The 25,873-nt window shown below is 44.0% G+C and overlaps 2 protein-coding genes and 1 pseudogene across 2 annotated transcripts in view; 2 read left to right on the forward strand and 1 right to left on the reverse strand.

Annotated features, from left to right (window-relative positions):
• Nucleotides 1–118: 118 nt before the first annotated feature.
• Nucleotides 119–4,337, reverse strand: LOC128657906 (gastrula zinc finger protein XlCGF66.1-like). Its single transcript, XM_053712333.1, has 4 exons — nt 4,212–4,337; nt 1,806–1,865; nt 1,461–1,608; nt 119–129 (listed from the first exon to the last, which is right to left on the reverse strand). Exons 1-4 carry the CDS (start codon nt 4,287–4,289, stop codon nt 119–121), a joined length of 297 nt encoding a protein of 98 aa, XP_053568308.1. The 5' UTR covers nt 4,290–4,337.
• LOC128657106 (proteasome subunit alpha type-3-like) lies at nt 2,962–3,761 on the forward strand (annotated as a pseudogene).
• Nucleotides 4,338–9,555: 5,218 nt separating the features above from the next.
• Nucleotides 9,556–25,873, forward strand: part of LOC128657907 (uncharacterized) — a 72,648-nt gene continuing 56,330 nt past the window's right edge. The window contains exons 1-2 of the mRNA XM_053712334.1: nt 9,556–9,731; nt 22,686–22,837. Of these exons, the coding sequence (XP_053568309.1) occupies nt 22,792–22,837 (46 nt within the window). The 5' untranslated portion in view covers nt 9,556–9,731; nt 22,686–22,791. The remainder of the gene's footprint in view (nt 9,732–22,685; nt 22,838–25,873) is intronic.

Here is a 25,873-nt window from a genome sequence, read left to right on the forward strand (position 1 = left end):
AGCTTCCGTCTTTATACTCAGTGGAACACCCAATAATCAAAGCCATAATTAATTTAGGTTCTTTATTTTTCATTATATAGTTACTTCTGTATTATATCATCCCCCCCCCCCCAATTGACTAAGATTTTCCTTAAAACAGAGACAATACTCTTTATCATTTAGTCTTTATTCACCCAATATGGTGAATATCTCAGCGGGATTAATCTGCTAAGTTGCATCAATCATATTTTATATCTATTCTATTATAATAGATGTTATATATTTTATAGTAAAACTTGTATCTCTCAGTTAAAGGGACAGTCAACACCAGAATGTTTGTTGTTTTAAAAGATAGATAATCCCTTAATTACCAATTCCCCAGTTTTGCATAACCAACACAGTTATAATTATAAATGTTATACGTCTGTAATAACCTTGTATCTAAGCCTCAGCAGACTGCCCCCCTTATTTCAGTTCTTTTGACAGACTTGCATTTTAGCCAATCAGAGCTGTCTCCATGGTAAATTCACGTGCATGAGCTCAATGTTATCTATATGAAACACGTGAACTAATGCCCTCTAGTGGTGAAAAACTATCAAAATGCATTTAGATTAGAGGCGGCCTTCAAGGTCTAAGAAATTAGCATATGAACCTCCTCGGTTTAGTTTTCAACTAAGAATACCAAGAGAACAAAGTAAAATTGGTGATAAAAGTAAATTGGAAAGTTGTTTAAAATTACATGCCCTATTTAAAACATGAAAGTTTTTTCTGGACTTGACTGTCCTTTTAAGATAATGTTATTACTCTAAGTTGTCTAGACTAAAGTATCACTCTACTAGGCAGTATATCTGGATAAAGAGGTACTAGGGTATCCTTCTATAAAAAATAAAAAATCTAAGGTATCAATGCAAGACCTGAAATGTATATATGAGTGACTTACTAGCATTATCATATACCATGTTTATGCCATACCTCCGGTACTCTTTCTGGGGAATTTAATCTTGAGGTTGCTCATGTATCTTATTCTTATTTTATATTTTTCTCTTCTTTTTCATTTCTACATCAGTTTGTCATCATATTGTGAGAATAATATTCAGGATTTAATCCTATGAATATTGTATGGATAAATACCTTAATAAAAAACTTTGATTATGAAAATTGGTGTATACTGTCCTTTTAAATGGATATGAAACAATTTATATACAGTATATTTAAATGTATTCAATTAAGAACAAAACAAAGCATCTGTTTTGCACTTAAACATTTACATATATAAATGAATATACAAATTGATTTAACAGTAATTCCTCTTGACCCTTTAACTGTGTTTTTATTATTTTTGTTGGGTATAAAACTAGTTTATAATCAGACAGCTCATTAGATCACACATGACGGATTCACTGTAGATTTGCTCTGTGTCAGTCATGTCAGTAGTTTTTGTGCACTTCCTCAGTGAGATATTTATTACTACACAGCGTTACCTGAGTTCTCATTTCCAGGGATCTCCTTAGTCCTTAGTGCTTGGTGAGTCTCCATCATGACGTCCTTGTAAAGCTCCTTGTGTCCCTCTATATACTCCCACTCCTCCATAGAGAAATACACAGCAACATCATCACACTTTATAGGCACCTGAAACACACACAACTCATTCAGCACTGACACAGGGACAGGTTCTGCCACACACTTTTACTGAAAGAGCCAGGATAAAGTTACTGAGAACAGACACAGACAAAAGGCAGGAAATACACACAGGGTCAGATGGGTCAGTAAAGTAAGTCACTGTGCCCTGATGCTGATATAATGTCACTTTTCCCAGCAGTACTCACCTCTCCGCTCAGCTGTTGAACGCTGCTGTGGGAGAGCCTCTTCTTCACAATGGTGTATTCCTATAATACATATGAGAAAGATCATCAGACTTCATTTGCCTGGACTAACAAGTTCTTGTTTACTTCTCTCGATCATCACAAAACATATAAATAAATAAAATATAAATGGATAATTTTGTGGGACCTCTATGATAAAAGTTGCTAAAGACTGAGAACATGAGCTCAAGAAAATTGACATTGCTAGAACATTTTTAGAGGGTGTGATGGGGGGGGGGCAAAACGTTGAGCTCTTGATTGATAGGAGGTTCCTTTGGTGCTGGGTCACTTGGGTATTAAGCCTTTTTTGTAGTTGGGGTCATGCAGAGGGGCCTTTAGGTTCTGGGGTAAGTTTTTGCAATAGAGGACATGTAGTAGGGCTTTTTATGAGTGGGTTTTTTCTTTATGGTGGGAGGGGTGTTGGATGTTAGGATTAGTATATTTTTTTCTGCGGGGAGAGGATTTGTGTTGGAGGGTTGTGCAGGTGAGTGAGCTTAAATGGACAATCTACTTGATTTTTTTTATTATTTAAAAAGATAGATTACGCCTTTACTACCCATTCCCCATCTTTGCATAACTAACAATGTATATGACACTTTATAACCACTAAACCTTTAAATATCTGCCTGTTTCTAAGTCACTGCAGGTCACCTCTTATCTCAGTGATTTTTATTAGCTTTTCACGGCAAGACAGTGCTAGACCATACATGCCTTATAGATAAACATTGTGCTCACTCCTGTGAAGTTATTACTGAACCAGCACTAGTGGGTAAAAATGCAAGTTTGTAAAAAGCACTGAGATAAGGGGCAGTCTGCAGAGGCTTAGAAACAGGTAATAATAAAGAAAAAAGTATATTTGTATAACAGTGATGTTATGCAAAACTGGTGAATCTTTTTAAACAATAGCAATTTTCAAGTAGAATGTCCCTTTAAGTTAGTGTTAGTGAGATGGTCTTGTTGAACTGAAGTTAAGGTTAGTGAGATGGTCTGGGTGAGATGAAGTTAGGGTTAGTAAGAAGGTATGGGTGAGCTGAAGTTAGGGTTAGTCAGATGATCGGGGTGAGTGAAAGTTCCGGTTAGGGAGATGAAGTTAGGGTTAGTGAGATGGCACAAAGTGCAGTCTCACTAGCCGGTGCGCATTGTTAGTGGAGAGATGAGTTCCATTGGTACCAGGTATGATCTATCAGCATCCATGTTCTCTCCAGATGGCAGAGTGTTTCAGGTTGAACATGCAGCTAAAGCAGTTGAGAACAGCAGCACGGCCATTGCTATCCGGTGTAAGGATGGTGTTGGGTTTGGTGTAGAGAAACTTGTTCTGTCTAAGCTCTATGAAGAAGGTTCAAACAAAAGGATCTTTAATGTTGATCGACATGTTGGAATGGCAGTGCTGGACTCCTTGCAGATACCCGATCCTTAGCAGATATAGCTAGAGAAGAAGCTTCCAACTTCAGGTCAAACTACAGTTATGATATCCCAATAAAGCACCTTGCGGACAGAATAGCTATGTACGTGCATGCTTATACACTGTACAGCGCTGTCAGACCATTTGGCACAAGTTTCATGATGGGATCTTCCAATAAAGATGATGGTTCTCAGCTGTATATGATTGATCCATCTGGTATTTCCTATGGATACTGGGGCTGCTCTATTGGTAAAGCCAAACAGGCAGCCAAGACAGAAATAGAGAAGCTTCAGATGAAAGACATGACCTGCCGGGAAGTGGTCAAAGAGGTGGCAAAAATAATCTATATCGTACATGATGAAGTAAAAGGCAAATCTTTTGAGCTGAAGCCGAGCTGGGTTGGAAAAATAAATAACGGAAAACATGAAGTTGCTCCAAAAGATGTCCGGGAAGAAGCAGAAAAATATGCAAAGGAATCTTTAGAAGAAGAAGATGATTCAGATGATGACAACATGTAACATTTCATAGCTTCAGCTGTACTTTTTGTATATAGATTTACAGCACTGGACAGATTGTGTCAGACTATTTCTGGAAAGGTTTTGTTATTTGCTCATCTTTTATCCCACAAGTAAAAAAAAGCTAATGTGCAAAAAAAAACAACAAAATCTGTAAGTGAGATGGTCTGGGTGAGATGAAGTTAGGGTTAGGAGATGGACGGTCTTGGTGAGATGAAGTTGGGGTTAGTGAGATGGTCTTGGTGAGGTTAAGTGAGATGGTTGGGTGAGCTGAAGTTTGGATTAGTGAGATGGTCTGGGTGAGATGAAGTTGGGGTTAGTGAAATGGTCTTGGTGAGGTTAAGTGAGATGGTCGGGTGAGCTGAAGTTAGGGTTAGTAAGATAGGTCTGGTGTATCAGAAGCAGCACAGTAAATAGGACCAGTGTCACATGACATTCCCCAGCAGCTCTCACCTCTCCGGTCAGTAGGCAGATGATACCCAGGGCCTGACTCAGGAACTGCTCTGCTATCTGCTTCCTGGATTTGTTCATCTTGTTCTTCGTCAGTGACTGAGTCTGATGCTATAAATGTGACACCTGCAAGAAGAAAGGAAGACGGTTAACGTGAGAGATAAAAAAATAATCAGAGCTCTTCCTGTATTTTTATTATGGTAAGAGATGATTATGTGATATTAAACATGTTTATTTCACTTATGAGCAATCTAATAGTACACATGTGACCAGCTGCATGTGCAGCAGATAACATAAAGTGATAACATGTGACAATCTTTATATAGCATGTTTGACATTATGGGGTGACACATTTATTTAATATTAAAGGGTCAGTAAATACAGTAGAGTTGCATGATAACAACACAATGCAATAGCACTTAGTCTGAATTTCAAATGAGTAGTAGATTTTTTTCCTGAAAAATTTCAAAGTTATAGTACTAGCTCATAGGAAAAATGGTTAAGAGAGAGTAACCATCTTCCAAAAGTATGCATATATAGCACTCTGGGGCCTGACTACTGGGTAGAATTACACAAACAGGATAAATAAAATATAACTTTTATTACTAATATTAAAAAACCAAAATCATTGGTTAAATGACATACAAAATAAAAAATATCACCGGTATATATACTAGATGTACTAAATAAAGTAGATCACTAGATAATAATTCAGCCTGTATTAATTTTCACATTGATAGTGATCTAATAGATAATATTCCTATAGTTAACACATACTGATTGGTAGAGGAAAAATAGTTTTCCTAGTAGTGTAGTTTAAAATAAATAATTCAGCTGATAACTCTGTAGATTATGACAATGGCCTCAGAGTTCCCATCAAGGGTGAGAACTCCACAGAGTGGGATACCACAAATTATTGTAGATAGGATGTATTGAACTCAAATAAGAATTCAGTAGTGATTAGAGTGTTATGTGAATAACTGTGGTTACATAGATCAAATCATCACTATGATGCTACAGCACATCATTTACAGTTAATTTCCACATAAAAGATTGCTAGGATTGTTAATTTATGTGTGTTTTTTTATAACTTAATCAAGGGACCAATAGACTAATGTGTGATTCTGTAAGTAATTCACATAAATATATAGATATAAATGATTGATATACTACCCTTTTATGATGAAGGGTTAAATATCATAGCGTAGGTTTATAAATGTGATTATAAAGTCTATTCGGTCTATTATCTTATAGTTACGGTATTAACATCTTATTGACAGCCACACATATATATTAAGCCGCATAAGCGTATCGGCTAGGAACCCTCATTTAAATTGTTTGCTGTGGTGAATGAAGTGATTGTGCGACCATATTCAGACCTAACACACTCTTCGGTCAAGAAGTTAAATTGTCAGCTGTCCTAGTCTATGGCGTCCTAGGTTTAAAATTATTTGCCCATATTAATAGCCGATATTGAAGGTTAGATTGACAGTTGTTCTTAGTCAAGAACGTCCCGGGTTATAAATTGATGGGCTTAATTGTAAGTGACTGTGCATACACGTCGGTCTGAGAGCAGAGGGGCTTAAATAAAAATCCGGTATTATAGATGCGGGTAAATTGGTTTGATCTCCCTTTTAGTCCTCACTCCCTCAAATACAGCTTGCTCATTGTATCAGCCCCCTCACACTGTAGTCCCTATACAGACTCTCAGCCGCTCTCTGTCTCACACCCCAGTACCTGTACAGAATCTAAGCCCCCTCACACCCTAGCTCCTGTACAGAATAGCAGCCCCCTCCTTTCTCACACATCAGTCCCTGTACAGATTCAGACCTCTCTCTCTCTCTCTCTCACACCCCAGTCCTGTACTGGTTCTCAGTCCCCCTCTGCAAGTTCACAGACCCCACTGTCTCACCACCTAGCTCCTATACTGGCCTGTACAGTCCCTGTATCCTCCCCCCTCTGATTCACTCCCCAGTCCCTTTGAAGTCTCTCAGCCCCCCTCTGTCTCAAACTGCATCCCTTGTACAGGCTCTCAGCTCCCTCTGTCTCACACCTCAGCCCCTGTACAGGTTCTTAGCCTCTCGCTCTCTCTCACACCCCAATACCTGTACAGGTTCTCAGCCCCCCTCTGTCTCATGATCCAGTCCCTATACAGACTCTCAACCCCTCTGTCTCACGCCCCAGTCCCTGTGTAGACTCTCAACCCCTCTGTCTCACGCCCCAGTCCCTGTGTAGACTCTCAGCCCCCTCTGTCTCACACCCCAGTCCCTGTGTAGACTCTCAGCCCCCTCTGTCTCACACCCCAGTCTCTGTGTAGACTCTCAGCCCCCTCTGTCTAACACCCCAGTCCCTATACAGTCTCTCAACCCATCTATCTCACATCCCAGTCCCTGTGTAGACTCTCAGCCCCCTCTGTCTCACACCCAAGTCCCTATACAGACTCTCAACCCCTCTGTCTCACACCCCATCCCTTGTACATGCTTTCAGCCCCCCTCTGTCTCACACCTCAGCCACTGTACAAACTCTCAACCCCTCTCTCTGTCTCTCTCCCACACCACACTCCTTTATTGGTTCTCAGTCCCCCTCTGCCTCACACTTAAGCCCCTGTACAAGTTCTCAGACCCCACTGCCTCATCACCTAGCTCCTGTACTGGCCTGTACAGTCCCTGTATCCCCCCCGCTGATTCAATCCCCAGCCCCTTTGAAGTCTCTCAGCCCCCTCTGTCTCACACTCCATCCCTTGTACAGGATCTCAGCCCCCTCTGTCTCACACCTCAGCCCCTGTACAGGTTCTTAACCTCTCGCTCTCTCTCACACCCCAATCCCTCTACAGGTTCTCAGCCCTCCTCTGTCTCATAATCCTGCCCCTATACATACTCTCAACCCCTCTGTCTCACACCCCAGTCCCTATGTAGACTCTCAGTCCCCTCTGACTCACACCCGAGCCCCTATACAGACTCTCAACCCCTCTGCCTCACACCCCATCCCTTGTACATGCTTTCAGACCCCCTCTGTCCCTAGGGTTGCCACTTCAGCCATGTTTTCCTGGACACTTATGAGTTACACATGTTGCAGGGTGTGCAGGGAGGAACATGTATTGTGTTTCTGGACAGCACTATTCATATTCCTCCCTGCACACTCGGCAGCATGTGTAACCTATAAGTGTTCTGTATTTTAAGGGGCAGGTGGCAACCCTATCTGTCCCACACCTCAGTCCCTGTACAAATTCTCAATCCCTCTCTCTGTATCTCTCCCACACCGCACTCCTGTATTGGTTCACAGCCCCCCTCTGCCTCACACATAGCCCCTGTACAAGATCTCAGCTCTCCTCTGTCTCACACCCCAGCCCCTGTAAGACCCTTAAACCCCTCTGTCTCACTCTCTAGCTCCCATACAAATTCTTAGCCCTCCCCTATCTCACATTCCAGCCCTTGTACATACCCGCAGACCCCCTCACACCCCAGCCTCTGTATAGACTCTTAGCCCCCCTCTGTCTCACACCCCAGCAACTGTACAGATTCTTAGACCCTCTCTCTCACACACCCCAGTCCTGTACTGGTTCTAAGTCCTCCTCTGCCTCACACCTAAGACCCTGTACACAAACTCAGTCCCCTCTGTCTCACAGCCAAGTCCCTGTGCAGACTCTCGGCCCCCTCTGTCTCACAACGCATACCCTGTACAAGCCTCTCAGTCCCACTCTCTCTCTCACAGCCCAGTCTTGTACTGGTTCTCAGCTCCCTCTGTTTCACACCTCATACCCTGTACAAATTCTAAACCCCCTCTGTTTCACACCCCAGTCCCTGTGCAGACTCTTAGACCCTTCTGTCTCATACTCCAGCTCCTCTATAGACTCTCAGCCTCTTTTGTCTCACAACCCAGCCCCTGTACAGAATCTCAGCCCTCCCCTCTGTATCACACTCCAGCACCTGTACAGACCATCAGCCCCCCCCTTACACCCCAGCCCTGTATAGACCCTTAGCACCCCTCACAGCTCAGCCCATTTATAGATGTTCAGACCCCCTGTACAGACTCTCAGCCTCCCTCCATCTCAAATCCCAGCTCCTGTAGAGACCCTAAGCCACCCTCACAACTCAGCCCCTGTATAGATTCTCAGCTCCTCCTCTGTCTCACACCCAAGCCCCTGTAGAGACTCTCAGCCTCCCTCCATCTCACACCTCAGCTCCTGTAGGGACCATCAGCCCCAATCACACCCCAGCCCCTGTAGAGACTCACAGACCTCTCTCTCACACACACACCAGTCTTGGTATTGGTTCTCAGTCCCCCTCTTACTCACACCTAAGCACCTGTAAAGTATCTTAGCCCCCCTCTGTCTCACACTCCAGCCACTGTACAGATGCTCAGCTCTCCTCACACCCCAGTCCCTTTATAGACGCTCAGTCCCCTCTGCCTCACACACCCCTGCCCCTGTACCGACTTTCAGTCCCTCTCACACCTCAGCTCCTTTAGAGACTCAGATACCTCTCTCACATACACACCAGCCCCTGTATTGGTTCTCAGTCCCCCTCTGCCTCACACCTAAGCACCTATACAGTCTCTCACCTTTCCCCCTCTGTCTCACCCACCCCACCCTGTCTCACCCCCCCCCCCACTCTGTTTCACACACTCCCCTCTGCCTCACACACACATCCCTGTCTCACCCCCCAGCCGCTATACAGACTTTCAGCCCTCCCCTCTGTATCACATTCCAGCCCATGTTCAGCCCTCCTCACACCCCAGCCCCTATACAGATTATCAGACCCCCTCTCTCTCTCACACATCCGCCCATTCTATACTGGTTCACAGTTCTCCTCTGCCCCATAACTAAGCCCCTGTACAGACTATTAGCCCCCTCTGGGTCAAACATCAGTCCCTCTCTGTCTTACACTCCAGCCCCTGTACAGAACCACAGCACCGCTGTCACCCAGCCTCAGCCTGTACAGGTACTCAGCTCCCCTCTGTCTCGAACATAAACCCCTCCTCCTCCACTTAACCCCTCTCTCTCCGCACCCACAGCTCACCCTCTTAACCCCACTCTCTGCACCCACAGTCCCCGCACCTATAGGAGGTTAATATTAGTTGTCACGCTTACTTAAATCACATATATTACCTGGTAGTAGCTAGATCCAGTCCGGTAAAAGGACAGATGAGGTAACTGCAGTCACGTGGCTTCTGGGAGTTCACGGTCCTTTTGCTGCAAGGGATCTAGCTGCTACGCGAGGATAAAGTATTGGAACTTCTGGAAGGAGGCTGTGTGTGTGAGGCAGAGGGATCCTCTTTATAATAATATTTGTCTGTAAATAATGCACTGGTGAGGTATTTTTATGTGAGGCAATGGGAATATCTATATAATATTATATACCTGTAGCTAAGGTACTAGGTTTATATTGAACAAAAGTATCAACCTTGGGACACCGCCTCTTTTACCGGACGTGAAGCTGATGCATACAGCTTCCGCTGCACTGCATGCTTGGAGTATGTTCGTGGTTTCCTGCTTCCGTTTAATTCCTGCCGAAGATCACGCTGGTACGAACGCTGGCAATTGTCTCTTTTGACTTATAGTAATTTCCCGTGTTTGTTTCCTGGGATGTGCTGACTCTCAGCTGCCTAATAACCAAGTCAGCAATTTAGCTATAGACTGATGGGTGTCATATGTGTGCAATGTTGTTTTAGTATAACTGTATTAGTGTGTGACTGTGTTTATACTGTGTGTGTGATAAATGTGTAGCTTTCTACATGATATGTAGCATATAAGGTCTATAAACTATGTATTTTGTTCTTTATATTAGATTGCGGGGAAGTGCAATGCATATTAGGTAGAGGGAATATTATATATGTATATTAGGTACTGGGGAAGGGAGTTTGTGTGCGCTTGTGCAGAGGGAACCTCTCTATAGTATATATCTGTATATAAGGTACATGGAGGGGTAGTTTGTGATGCATAGTCAAAGGGCTATTATGATGTAAAAGTACATAGCGACTCTAATGCTATTTCACCCCCACACATAGGTGGAACATCTCTACTAAGGTTTTGTAGAAGTTGGCTCTGTTTGAGTGAGAGGGAACCTGTGATAATATGTACTGTATATCTATAAGGTACTGGGAAGGGTCTGTATGTGTGAGAGGCAGAGGGAACATCTCTATAATATATATCTGTATAGAAGATACAGTGAGGGGTCTGTGTATATGTTAGGTAAAGGGAACTATATATATATATATATATATATATATATATATATATAAATACCCCACAGGATCCCACACTCACTGCTCCATATCCAGCTTCCGGGGTGCACTTTAAACATTAGATATAGCAAAAAGAATAAGAAAGGCACTCTCCGTGATCAATAGTGAAATAACTTTACTTCGGTGAACGTTTTCGGGGTCGCCCCCTTCCTCAGACCTTACAAAACAACTAAACAGTGAACTATTTAAGTGCTTACCCAGTGACGATCCTGCCAGAGTCTGTGGCGTCCTCCTAGCGCAACTGCGCATGCGCAAGAGTCAGTACAGAAGCCCTGGAGGTACAAAAAAGTCACCCAAGCAAAACACTTTTTGGTACCATAAAAACATAAAAACAACAATACCAACATGTGAATTTAAAATCGTATGTACACAAAACACAATATCGTAGAGATGGTGATTACTAACTAGTAGGTATGATGTAGAAAACTGTGTTTACATGATGTTAGTGATAGCGGTATCGACTACCTAAAACTTCTATATGTGAAACGGCTAGGTTATCTTACAGAGGATGTGTCAGAAAAAACACTCAACACCTTATAACAGGGTAACGATACTCAGATGGTAACCACCCAAGTAGATAAATATACATATCGGCAGACACATTTCGAATGTTGCTAAGCAACCCTGTACACAATCTTACAAAACCTAACCGGTAAGTCGCAACTAGACTTAGCATATCTAGTCAATCGGATAATCAAACTTAGTATAAAGTATATATCCATAACCCTCAATTCCCAGGCAGAAGAGGAAAACATAATTCGGCAAACATATCTCCAATGTTGCTAGGCAACCCTATATACAATCACACACAACCTAACCGGTAATGCGCAACTAAACTTAACATATGCAGTCAATCAAACTTACTATAATTGTATATTCATTATCCACAGCACCCAAAGCGGAAAAGAAAAATCAAGTATTGAAGCATCGACGCAACAAACATAAAAATATAAAAATAAACATAAACATTGTTGCTAGGCAACCATTTATGAGCCACTCAGAATTGAACACATCAGTTATACTACAACACTATGTGTAAGGAGATCGAGGTAGCCAACCTGCCCCTCAATAATCCTATCAAATGATAAAGTATTTTGTACACCATCACCTATTAAGGGACTGTATACAACCACATATAAGATTTATACATGCGAGATGCCTAGTGGTGTAGATATAACTACTCATACTATATAGTGGATAATATAGAAACCACACAGCCACAAACCAAGCCATATACCGCAAACTATCCTTAGTTCACTGACCTAGCCAGTGGTACCAACCATACTAGAAAGGGAACAAGAATTCAATCTGCATCAGATGGGGAGTACAAGTACAATTAGACCGGTGACTACACCAGATATTAGATCAGTAGATCATGTAGGGGTCCTAAAAACCAAATCCAATAATGCAATCCTCACAGGAAGCACTGCATATCAAAATGGACATTTAGCCCCTTGGGGACCAAAGTGTCAAGTGTGAAAATCCAGCGACTTTCCCTCTGTAAGAGCACCCTACCTCTGTCACCACCCCTCATTAGGGGTGGGACGTGGTCAATAATAATAAACCGTAAATCTGTGTTCTTGTGTCTTGCCTGCAAGAAATGTCTGGCAACTGGTTGGTCGGATTTGCCATTCTCAAGTGCTGCCCTAATGGCCGACCTATGTGTCTTACCGACATAGTACTTGCCGCACAGGCAGTGGATCATGTATACGATGTAACATGTGGTGCATGTGACTTTATGTTTGATAGTAAATCGTCACCGGGTAAGCACTTAAATAGTTCACTGTTTAGTTGTTTTGTAAGGTCTGAGGAAGGGGGCGACCCCGAAAACGTTCACCGAAGTAAAGTTATTTCACTATTGATCACGGAGAGTGCCTTTCTTATTCTTTTTGCTATATATATATATATATATATATATATATATATATATATATATATATATATATACACAGTAAGCTCATGAAGTTTATTTTATTTAAAATGTTTAGTTTTATGTAATGAAATAACTTTGCAATATATTTTCATTCTTTATTTTGACCTTTTTTGTGTCGTCTGGTTCAGAAAATTAAGCAACTTCTAATTCTAAGAACTTAGATGCACCCTGCTGACTTCTCAAGGCTAACTCAGCTACAAATATGTCTCTAAGTGGCTTTATCATATAACAACTGCACTTTATACTAACATTATGACTGTAGCTAGCCTTGTTGTCTCTAAATAAAGAAAATGGTGGGTGGAGTTTGGCTATTGAAAGATAACTGTTGTAAAAAAAGGATGTTAAAGTGTCAGTAAACCTAAAAAATAATGTTATATAATTCTACACATAGTGCAGAATTATATAACATTATATTAGTGCTATTGTTATAAAAGCTTATATTCCCTTTTAATTTTTTTAAAACATGTCAGTTTTTTAGACCCGCTCTCTGCGCTCTTCTGAGCTGGTGTTTTTATTACACAGCGCATCTGGCCAGCTTTATAGTCACAGCCCGACCCGACCGCGCCATAACACTAAGTGCATCTCGCTCCTGCACTGTCAGACAGAGCAGGAGCGAGATGCACTTAGTGTTATGGCGCGGTCGGGTCGGGCTGTGACTATACAGCTGGCCAGATGCTCTGTGTAATAAAAACACCCGCTCAGAAAAGCGCAGAGAGCGGGTCTGAAAAACTGACATGTTTTAAAAAAATTAAAAGGGAATATATAAGCTTTTATAACGATAGCACTAATATAATGTTATATAATTCTGCACTATGTGCAGAATTATATAACATTATTTTTTAGGTTTACTGTCCCTTTAATGTTAGATTTGGCTGATATGTTATTCTATAGCAACACAACAGGAATGTCCTGTAATTACAAGGTGTTTACTGTCCCTTTAAAGGGACATTATACTCTCAAAAAATATGGGCTAATTAAATAAAGCATTAAAAGAAAATAAAAGTTTTTAATTAACATGTGTTATCTACTTTGCTGCTTAAAGTGAAGGTCAATTTTCATGTGAAAGTGCCCGGTTTTAAAAAAAAAACTATTAAAAACGGACACTTTCATTCATGAAAATTGACATAGCACCGTATTTTAAAAATACTTACCTTGTTCTTCTGAAACGCCGAATTGGCCTTCTGAAATGATGCCCCGTCTGCTTCTTCCTGGTTTACTTACCAAGCAATGACGAAACTGGCTTCCTCCAATCACGGCATTGCCTCAGGCAATGATTACCCCCGGGGGGAAGGCCGTGATTGGAGGATGTCGGAATCGTCATTGCTGACGTATGAAGAGACGTTTGCTACGGACTGGTCAAGCACTGGAGCGACTTCAAGAAGAAAAGGTAAGTATATTTTATAAAAAAAAAACCCGGCTGAAATGCCAATTTTCATGAATGAAAGTGCCCTTGTTTTTAATAGTTTTTTTAAAAAAACGGGCACTTTCACATGGAAATTGACCTTCACTTTAAGGTCCTTAAAATTATGTTAAAGTTTGAAGTCCTCTGACTTCATGAGAATACGTTTGTAATACCCAGTAGCTACAGAACAAGGCTTTTTACCACACTACCTAAATAGTGTTTACAGACAGCCCTCCTGCTGGATCGGTCTGTGTAATGTGCTTTGTGCAGTACTATGTTCAAATGCAGAAACGATGCAGATATACTCAGAAACTGCAGAATTCCACTTCCCTTTCCCCCTCCCGGTTACTGCAGATCTCCTCCAGTCTCTGCACAACCTAATTAAATGCTGTGGTAACTGGGAGGGGGAAGGGAAGTAGAATTCCTGCAGCATTAGTACGGACAGAAGGGAAAATATGCTGCTGAGTGTTACGGTTACCCTTAGTCTCGCTGAGAGATGGACCGCTTAGTAGCCTGGATCCCTATTGCTGAAGAGGGGAGAAGCTGCTTTCCATAGTATTCTATATGAGTCTCGCAAATGTAGAATAATCCCCCTTAGCTGTACTACAGCTAGGATACCCTTCTGCCCACAAAAACGAGTCAGCGCTGCGATTGAGGGTCAACCAAGAACTCAGGACTGGGATGCTCAGCCTGCTTTTTATTGAGGTTACATGCACACAGGGCACTCCCAGGGGGGAAGCATAAAATCCCCCCTCACACATTTAGATAGAGAGACAATGTCCTTTGACAGGCCACAATAGGATTACAGTACTTCAGATAACAAGTTACACATAAGAAGAAAACAATGCAGTCCATCTTATCAATTAGCAGTCTGACTCCGGAGGTGATTAGACAATGGGAATGTTTAACACTAAACTTAATAAGAGCTGAGGCCAGCAAACTTGTATTTAGAAAATAGTTTCTAAAAGCTGAAAAAAAGTTAACTCTTTATGAAATGATACTTGTTACGGTTTTCTTGGAGCCCTTCTTAGACGCTGGCTTGGCTGGTTCAGGCATTGCTGCTGGGAAATAAGCTCTTCACAACAAAATAACTAATGCTTCTGTAACAGTGCTCCCTTTCTGTGGAACACTCTGGCAGACACGGTCTGACCCCTTTTCGGGGCAGATTAAGGCTGTCCAGACCGCTGGTTATGCGGGGCTGAGGTCGGTTTGTCTGGACAACCCGTCGGCGTTGCCATTCTGTTTCCCAGGTCTGTAAGTAATGGTGAAATTGAAGGGTTGCAACGATAAGCTCCAACGTAAAAGCCTGCCGTTATCTCCAGAGACCCGGTTCAACCACACCAACGGGTTATGGTCGGTGACCAGAGTGAACTCCTGCCCATATAAATAGGGAGTCAATTTCTTTAATGCCCACACCAAAGCCAAACACTCCTTTTCGACCGCTGCATAGCTGACTTCGCGGGGCAGGAGCTTCCGGCTGATGTAGGCAACTGGATGCTCCCCTCCATCTTCGCCTACTTGGCTGAGGACGGCTCCCAGCCCGAACATGGAAGCATCTGTATGGACGATAAAACGTTTGTTAAGGGCTGAGGCCGCCAAGACAGGAGCGTTAATTAGAGCATTTTTGAGAGCCTGGAAAGCCGTTTCACAGTGGGGAGACCACAGGACCTGTCGAGGTAAGTTCTTCTTGGTCAAGTCAGTCAGGGGTTTGGCAAGTGTGCTGTAGTCTGGTACGAACCGTCTATAGTACCCTGCCGTGCCCAGGAAGGCTAGGACCTGAGTCTTAGTGATGGGGGTGGGCCAATTGGCGACAGCTTCTATCTTGGCCGGCTCTGGTCGCTGCTTTCCACACCCCACCCGGTGACCCAGGTACTGTACCTCGGCCATCCCAAAGTGGCATTTTTCTGGCTTCAGAGTCAGGCCAGCAGCCCGGATCTGATCCAGAACCATTCCTACGTGAGCTAAGTGGTCCTCCCAGGACTCACTGTGGATCGCTATGTCGTCCAGGTAGGCGCAAGCAAAACTCTGGAAGCCATCCAGGAGCCTATCCACCAAGCGCTGGAATGTAGCTGGGGCATTCTTCATCCCAAACGGCATTACCCTAAACTGATATAAGCCAAATGGGGTGACGAATGCCGACTTGGGGATAGCCTCCGGGGCCAGGGGAATCTGCCAGTAACCTTTGCAGAGGTCAATAGTGGTCAGGTAATTTCCCCTGGCTATACGATCGAGTAGCTCGTCTACCCTGGGCATAGGGTAAGCGTCCGTCACGGTTTTTTCATTGAGCCTCCGATAGTCTACGCAGAACCGGGTGGTCCCATCTTTCTTGGGCACCAAGACAACTGGGGAGGCCCAGGGACTATCGGAGGGCTCAATTACCCTGAGTTGGAGCATCTCATCGATCTCCTTCTTCATTCCTGTCCTAACTGCTTCGGGGATTCGGTACGGAGCCTGGCGCAAGGGAGCTTGTCCCGGAGTATCTACCTGGTGGGTGGTTAAAGTAGTGTACCCTGGCTTCGGGGAGAAGGTGAGGTGTTTGGACTGTAGGAGTTGGTTGAGCTGCTCCCTTTCAGTGGGGCTAAGTCGGTCTCCTATCTGAACCTGAGCCACTATACCTGTGGGGAGACTCTTTTCTAATAGGTCTGGAATGGGTAGACTGTCGGGGTCTTCCTGAGGGGGACAACATACGGCCGTCACTTTCTCTGGTCGCTCAAAATATTCCTTGAGCATGTTTACATGGAATGTCTTTCTAAGATTGTTGTCGTGGCAGCTAGCTATCACATAAGTGGTGTCTCCCCTTTTCTCTACGATCTGGTAGGGACCCTGCCAGGACGCCTGCAATTTGTCTGTCTTCACCGGCTTAAGTACTAACACCTTTTGTCCTATGGTGAAGATTCTCTTTCGGGCCCCCCCGATCGTACCATACTTTCTGTCTTCTCTGGGCCGACTGGAGATTAGCCCGCACGGATTTGGCTAATTGCTCCATTCGGTCCCTGAGTTCTAGCACGTATGGCACAATGGGGACACCGTCAGTCTCCATCTCTCCCTCCCAGTGCTCCCGGATCAGGTTTAGGGGTCCCCGTACCTTTCTTCCGTAGAGCAACTCGAAGGGAGAGAACCCTGTCGTTTCCTGAGGCACCTCCCGATAAGCAAATAGGAGGTGCGGCAGGAAGCGTTCCCAGTCTCGGTATTCCTGAGTGAACGTCTTGAGCATTTGCTTGAGGGTCCCATTGAACCTCTCACACAGCCCGTTCGCCTGGGAGTGGTATGGGGAGCTCAGGAGGGACTTAATTTTGCAAACCTGCCAGAGTTGTTGGGTCAATTCAGCCGTAAATTGGGTGCCTCGGTCGGATAGGATTTCTTTTGGAAATCCTACCCGGGAGAACACCTGTACTAGTGCATTCGCTACCGTATCCGCTTGTATGTTGGATAGGGCGACAGCCTCTGGGTACCTGGTAGCGTAGTCCACTACGGTAAGAATGTAGCGCTTACCGGAGGGACTAGGGATAGCCAGTGGTCCCACTAGGTCAATAGCAACCCGGCTGAAGGGTTCCTCTACAATAGGCATATTTACTAGATGGGCTTTAGGGTGATCGCCTCGCCTTCCTACTCGTTGACACACATCGCAGGTGTTACAGTAAGTTCTAACGTCAGCGTGTACCCCTGGCCAAAAGAACGTGTGAGTAATGCGGTGTAGGGTACGGGTTACGGCTAGGTGGCCTGCTAAGGGGATGTCTTGGCCTATCTTGAGGATTTCTTGACGGTATTTGTGGGGCACTACCAGCTGTCGCCTACGCTGTCCCCTTTTCTCTGTCCAGCGGTATAGTTTCCCTTTTTCCCATAAGAATGTTTCGTTATCTGCCCCGCCCCCTCCGGTCTCTGCTTGTTCCCGGTACTTTTGTAAGGTCGGGTCAGTCTTAGACTCTGTCTCGAAAGCATCTGGGGTGTCCCAGGGTATGGGGCCTAACATGTCAGGCAAGGTCGGGGTAGGTCTTACCTGTGTCTCCCGCACTGGTGAGAGCTCTCGCTCCGTCCGGGCTTGGGCCCGTGTAGTCACTGGGTCCGCCTCGTTGTTGCATACTGGAGCATAGGCAGAAGTCATGGGGCCCAAATCGTTGCCCAGTAGTACTTCGGCAGGTAAATTATCCATTATGCCCACGTTCACAGCCCCCTTTCCCGCTCCCCAATCAAGATGCACTTTAGCTGTTGGAATTTTGTACACATCCCCCCCCGCCACTCTAACGGCCACAGTCTGTCCGGATCGCTTGTGTTCTGGCACCAAATGACTGTACCAGCGTGATAGTAGCCCCTGTGTCTCTCAATCCCTCGGTAGATCGCCCCTCGAGCCATACCTTCTGCCGATGGTGCTGGCGGTTATCTGAGGCAGCATATACAGGGTCCGCCTCGTGAAGCGGCCCCACATATTCCTCCATAGGGGCCTCTTGGTTAACACAGAGGGCCCGGGCCGGACGATATGACCCAGAGGGGTAATTGTAATTCCTGGGTGTCTGGTGCGTATTAAGGGGGCAGCTAGCCATGAAATGCCCTGGTTGCTTGCATCGGTGGCAAGTCGGTCTGGGACGCTCAGAGCTGTTATTGGGTGGTCCTGAGTGTCGGGCGGGCCCTGTGGGCACCGGGGCTCGGAATTCAGCACGAGGGGGTGCACGGTAAACCTCTCTGGGTTCGACCCGTGCTGGAGCTCGGTAGTTCGTGGGTTCGTGAAGACGAGAGTCATAATGTTCATCGGCCAATTTGGCTGCTTCTTCTAAGGTAGAAGGCCGCCTGTCTCGCAGCCATTCATTCCCTTGCTGTTCCATGCCATTATAAAAATGTTCTAAGAGAAACAATTGTAAAATTTCCTCACCAGTCACCGCTTTACTTCCGCTCATCCAGTGATTTGCCGCTCTCCGCATTCGGTGCGCCCATTCCAGATGGGTATCGTTAGGCTTCTTTTTCGTGCCCCGAAACTGTCGGCGATACGTGTCCGGAGTTACCGCGTACCGTCGCAACAGTGTCTCCTTAACTAGCTCATACTGTGTCACTTCCTCAGCACCCAGAGTACGAAAGGCTTCCAGGGCTCGCCCGGATAGTTTCCCAGATAATATCGTGGGCCACTCTCTGTTGGGAATCTGGTGCAGGGCGCATTGCCTTTCGAAGTCCGCCAAATATTCATCAATCCCTGTCTCGCTCTCTAGGAAGGGTCGAAATGCCGCATAGGGTATCTTGGGCCTCCCAGCATTTTCGACAGGGATGATTACCTGCGGGGCTTCAGCATTGCGGTGTGCGTTCGCTAGGTTGAGTTCGTGGGCTTGAGTCTTTCGTATATCCTCGTCCGCTTCCGCCATCAACTGCTGTACCAATTCCATGGAGGGGTTCGGCCCGTACAGTGAGAGCCTCTCCCGAACAATCCTGTTTTTTTCGTCACTAATCGTGGTCGGTGTTTCCGCCATTGTGAAGCTCTGATCCAGTTCGGTCAATTCTGCAATCAGCTCTCTACTCGGCCGGTTGCTGGCGTACCCCCCTCTGCTTTCAAGTAAATCCTTTAGGGTTGTACGCTTCAATTTTTCGTAAGCGCTCTCCATCCGTTCTGTACCTCTCCTAGGAAATCCAGGAAAATCCCACCGCTGCCGCCAAATGTTACGGTTACCCTTAGTCTCGCTGAGAGATGGACCGCTTAGTAGTCTGGATCCCTATTGCTGAAGAGGGGAGAAGCTGCTTTCCATAGTATTCTATATGAGTCTCGCAAATGTAGAATAATCCCCCTTAGCTGTAGTACAGCTAGGATACCCTTCTGCCCACAAAAACGAGTCAGCGCTGCGATTGAGGGTCAACCAAGAACTCAGGACTGGGATGCCCAGCCTGCTTTTTATTGAGGTTACATGCACACAGGGCACTCCCAGGGGGGGAAGCATAAAATCCCCCCTCACACATTTAGATAGAGAGAAAATGTCCTTTGACAGGCCACAATAGGATTACAGTACTTCAGATAACAAGTTACACATAAGAAAACAATGCAGTCCATCTTATCAATTAGCAGTCTGACTCCGGAGGTGATTAGACAATGGGAATGTTTAACACTAAACTTAATTAGAGCTGAGGCCAGCAAACTTGTATTTATAAAATAGTTTCTAAAAGCTGAAAAAAAGTTAACTCTTTATGAAATGATAACCCTAAGTATTGATCTAGGCCCATCTTGGTATATTTTATGCCACCATTTCACCGCCAAATGAGATCAAATGAAAGAAAAAAAACGTTAAATTTTTCACAATTTTAGGTTTATCACTGAAATTATTTACAAACAGCTTGTGCAATTATGGCACAAATGGTTGTAAACACTTCTCTGGGATCCCCTTTGTTCAGAAATAGCAGACATATGGCTTTGGCGTTGTTTGTTGGTAATTAGAAGGCCGCTAAATACCGCTGCGCACCACACGTGTATTATGCCCAGCAGTGAAGGGGTTAATTAGGGAGCTTATAGGGTTAATTTTAGCTTTAGTGTAGTGTAGTAGACAACCCTAAGTATTGATCTAGGCCCATCTTGGTATATTTCATGCCACCATTTCACCGCCAAATGAGATCAAATGAAAGAAAAAAAACGTTAAATTTTTCACAATTTTAGGTTTCTCACTGAAATTATTTACAAACAGCTTGTGCAATTATGGCACAAATGGTTGTAAAAGCTTCTCTGTGACCCCCTTTGTTCAGAAATAGCAGACATATATGGCTTTGGCGTTGCTTCTTGGTAATTAGAAGGCCGCTAAATGCAGCTGCGCACCACACGTGTATTATGCCCAGAAGTGAAGGGGTTAATTAGGGAGCTTGTAGGAAGCTTGCAGGGTTAATTTTAGCTTTAATGTAGAGATCAGCCTCCCACCTGACATATCACACCCCCTGATCCCTCCCAAATAGCTCTCTTCCCTCCCCCACCCCACAATTGTCCCCGCCATCTTAAGTACTGGCAGAAAGTCTGCCAGTACTAAAATAAATGGTATTTAAAAAAATATATATTTTTTTTTGTTGTTGCATATTTACATATGCTAATGTTTAGGAGACCCCCTTAGCCCCCAACCTCCCTGATCCCCCCCTCAAACAGCTCTCTAACCCTCCCCCTCTAATGTATTAGTAGCCATCTTGGGTACTGGCAGCTGTCTGCCAGTACCCTGTTTACAATAAAATATATTTTTTTATTATTTTTTTTATAAATTTTCTGTAGTGTAGCTTGCCCCCCACCTCCCTCCCTCCGAGATCCCTTAGATCATTTTTATTTATTTTTTTTCCCACTTTATGTTCACATTTTTTCCGCAGTGTAGTGGTTCCCACCCGCTCCCTACCCATTCCTGGCTCCCATGCGCGTGCCCTGTGCACGCGCCCCGGCGATCCCGCCCACGATCCCGCCCCCCCTTCACATCACACGGCCCATCGATGGCCGCCCACCCGCCTCCCAGACTGGCTCCCACCCACCAACGATACCGGCCATCGATGTCCGGTGCAGAGAGGGCCACAGAGTGGCTCTCTCTGCATCGGATGGCCAAGGAGAGTTATTGCAGGATGCCTCTATGTCGAGGCATCACTGCAATAACCGGAAAGCGGCTGGAAGCGATCAGGATCGCTTCCAGCCGCTTTAAATCCTAATGTCGTACAGGGTACGTCGCTGGTCTTTAAAGACCAGGTTGTGTGCGACGTACCCTGTACGACATGCGTCGTTAAGGGGTTAAGCAGCAAAATTGATTATACATGTTAATTAAAAACTTTATTTTCTTTTAATGCTTTATTTAATTAGCCTGTATTTTTTATTTTTTTTTGAGTGTATAATGTCCCTTTAATTGATAGTAGCTCAGGCAGACAAAGTGATAAAAGCTGATTCATCCCTGTGACACAGCTGAGACTTGAATCCTGGGAAGTCTGTTTAATTGATGGAACTGCTGGGGTATAAATAGCGCTTCTTATCAAACTCCAGGTGTCTTTAAACAATTTTGATGATGTGGAAAAATAATAAATGCAGTATAGTGCAAAACTGTGCATGGGTACACAAGGGAATTCCATAGAATTATCACCAATTTGGGCTTATATTTTCATTAATTAATGCAAACTAAAGTTGGTTTCTAGAAGTGCTAGGTCTATTGAAAAGACAGCATATAGTTTGCGTGGGTAACTCACAGAAGAAATAAACATAATGGAATTGATATTCAAAAACCATAAATGTAAATGGTTGTAAACAGCTTCAGCACAAGGTTGTCAAATGGCTCAAATTATAGGTTTGTTAATAGTAGCAAAATAAAAAAAAGCTATGTATTGTTAGAGAAGTTAAAGGGACGGTCTACTCCAGAATGTTTGTTTTAAAAAGATAGATAATCCCTTTATTACCCATTCTCCCTAAGGGTGATGCGGGAAGCCAGATATGGACCCGTTGCTCAGTGTGCCTTGAGCTTTATTACCCATTCCCCAGTTTTGCATAACCAGCATGGTTGTATTAATACACTTTTTACCTCTGCGATTACTTTGTATCTAAGCCTCTGCAAAATGCCCCCTTATTCCAGTTGTTTTGACAGACATGCATTTTAGCCAATCAGTGCTTACTCCTAGGTAACTCCATGTGCATGTGCACAATGTTATCTATATGGCACAAATTAACTTGCGCCCTCTAGCTTTGAAAAACTGTCAAAATGCGATAAGAGAGGGCCTTCAAGGGCTTAGAAATTAGCATGTGAGCTTATCTAGGATTAGCTTTCAACAAAGAATGCCAAAGGAACAAAGCAAAATTGATGATAAAAATAAATTGGATGTCCTATCTGAATCATGAAAGTTTAATTTTGACTAGACTGCCCCTTTAATGTATACCCCCTTATGACAACAAACTGAACATGAGACTCTCTCTCTCTCTCTCTCTCTCTGTGTTTAGGCTCCTGTTACTGTGAAGATCACGTACAATAGACGTCACTGCGTTTGTCAGTAAAGGGGAAATATTATAACAATATCTGACAAATTCATCTGTGCTGAACAAGACAATGTCTGACAGGAACCAAACCTCAGACCATCCTGATGCACACAGAGGTAAGCAGGATGTCACATGTATGTCACCTGGTTTTGTCATCACAATTGGGTAATATTTACATTAACTAACCAGAAACCTCAGTGATCTGTTGGTCTTAAAGGTACATAGGGGTTGATAGTATATTGTCCCAAGGCAGAACATGCTGTGATCTGAGATGTCATCGTATAAAATGCAGCATGTCTGCAGAAAGAATGGGACACATGCAGGAACTGTTGGCTCTTTTGCTTTGCAGTGCTTCTCTGCATCAGGCTGTTGTCTTCAAACTGCACTGTTCTCTGGCTGCACTTAACAAAGTGCATCCAGAACAAAGTGCTGTTTGAAGAGAACAGCCAAATAATGGAGCACTGCTGCAAAGCAGCAGCGCATTTATTGTTGACTGACTCAAGACATTATAAAAACAACACTTTTTTTTTTCTCTGCAGCTGTGCAATGTACTATATTATAAAACTTAAGAAAATGCTTTATTCTCCAGTTAATCAACACATTGCAATTGAACTGGCGCTTTACTGTAACTGCTTCATTTAAAAATTCAAAATGATCTTCAGAAAATTTTTCACTTAAAAAATCTCATTGCAGAAAGTGAAAAAAAAGTTCTGCCTCTGGTGTATATTAGTAATGTACAGAAGTCTCTACTACGCAGTTTATAAAATCCTTCTTTACTCTTGTTGTTATTGACCAGATCGGCACTATGTGCTCATGGCCATTGTGAATCTGTGTGCGTAAAGAGTGCTTATTGGTAGGTAAGCTCCATGCATAGTGTACCAACCAATCCGCTATTGCACATGTTGCCAATTTCTTATATACAAAATGTCTAAACATGGTTTTGTTTGTGTTTTTAGGGACTTTGCATTGCACAATGTCTTACTCTGGTGTGCTTAATTTGTGCAACACCAACTACTGAAATCAGAGTGCAATCTATACATGACAGCAGTGCTTGTCATCAGAGTATACTGACATAGGGTCACAAGCGTGCTCTATAAATGGCAGCAGTGCTTGTCATCAGAGTATACTGACATAGGCTCACAAGCGTGCTCTATAAATGGTAGCAGTGCTTGTCATCAGAGTATACCGATGTAGGCTCGCAAGTGTGCTTTATAAATGGCAGCAGTGTTTGTCGTTGGAGCATTCAAAGGTAGATTCAGGAGCATGCTCTATATGTGCAGCAGTGCTTGTCATGAGAGCATACTGAGGTAGGCTCAGAAGCGCACGCTATATATGGCAGCAGTGCTTATCATGAGAGCATACTGAGGTAGGTTTAGGAGTGCACTCTATACATGGCAGCAATGTTTGTTATGAGAGCATACTGAGGTAGAACAGGAGCGTGCTCTATATATTGCAGCAGTGTTTGTCATTAAAGCATACTGAGGTAGAACAGGAGCGTGCTCTATATATTGCAGCAGTGTTTGTCATGAGAGCATACTGAGGTAGAACAGGAGCGTGCTCTATATATTGCAGCAGTGTTTGTCATGAGAGCATACTGAGGTAGAACAGGAGCGTGCTCTATATATTGCAGCAGTGTTTGTCATGAGAGCATACTGAGGTAGAACAGGAGCGTGCTCTATATATTGCAGCAGTGTTTGTCATGAGAGCATACTGAGGTAGGTACAGGAGCGCTCTCTATATATGACAGCAGTGCTTGTCATGAGATCATACTGAGGTAGAACAGGAGCGCTCTCTATATATGACAGCAGTGCTTGTTATGAGAGCATACTGAGGTAGAACAGGAGCGTGCTCTATATATGGCAGTAGTGCTTGTCATGAGAGCATACTGAGGTAGAACAGGAGCGCACTCTATATATGGCAGCAGTGTTTGTCATGAGAGCATACTGAGGTAGAACAGGAGCGCACTCTATATATGGCAGCAGTGTTTGTCATGAGAGCATACTGAGGTAGAACAGGAGCGCTCTCTATATATGGCAGCAGTGTTTGTCATGAGAGCATACTGATGTAGAACAGGAGCGTGCTCTATATATTGCAGCAGTGTTTGTCATGAGAGCATACTGAGGTAGAACAGGAGCGCTCTCTATATATGACAGCAGTGCTTGTCATGAGAGCATACTGAGGTAGAACAGCAGCGTGCTCTATATATGGCAGCAGTGCTTGTCGTGAAACCATACAGAGGTAGGTTTAGGAGCGCTCTCTATATATGACAGCAGTGTTTGTCATGAGAGCATACTGAGGTAGAACAGCAGCGTGCTCTATATATTGCAGCAGTACTTGTCATGAGACAAGGCTCAGGAGCGCACTCTATACATGGCAGCAGTTTTTGTTATGAGAGCATACTGAGGTAGAACAGGAGCGCTCTCTCTATATGACAGCAGTGTTTGTCATGAGATCAAACTGAAGTAGGCACAGCAGCGTGCTCTATACATGGCAGTAGTGCTTGTCATGAGAGCATACTGAGGTAGAACAGGAGCGTGCTCTATATATGGCAGTAGTGTTTGTCATGAGAGCATACTGAGGTAGAACAGGAGCGTGCTCTATATATGGCAGCAGTGTTTGTCATGAGATTATACTGAGGAAGGCTCAGGAGCGCTCTCTATATATGACAGCAGTGTTTCTCATGTGATCATACTGAAGTAGGCACAGCAGCATGCTCTATATATGGCAGCAGTGCTTGTCATGAGATAAGGCTCAGGAGCGCACTGTATACATGGCAGTAGTGCTTGTCATGAGAGCATACTGAGGTAGAACAGGAGTGCTCTCTATATATGACAGAAGTGTTTGTCATGAGAGCATACTGAGGAAGGCTCAGGAGCGCTCTCTATATATGACAGCAGTGTTTGTCATGAGAGCATACTGAGTTAGGCTCAGGAGCGCTCTCTATATATGACAGCAGTGTTTGTCCTGAGATCATACTGAGGAAGGCTCAGGAGCGCTCTCTATATATGATAGCAGTGTTTGTACTGAGATCATACTGAGGAAGGCTCAGGAGCGCTCTCTATATATGACAGCAGTGTTTGTACTGAGATCATACTGAGTTAGGCTCAGCAGCGCTCTCTATATATGACAGCAGTGTTTGTTCTGAGATCATA

Source organism: Bombina bombina, chromosome 4, assembly GCF_027579735.1.
Source record: "Bombina bombina isolate aBomBom1 chromosome 4, aBomBom1.pri, whole genome shotgun sequence".
In the NCBI taxonomy this organism is placed as follows: Eukaryota; Metazoa; Chordata; class Amphibia; order Anura; family Bombinatoridae; genus Bombina; species Bombina bombina.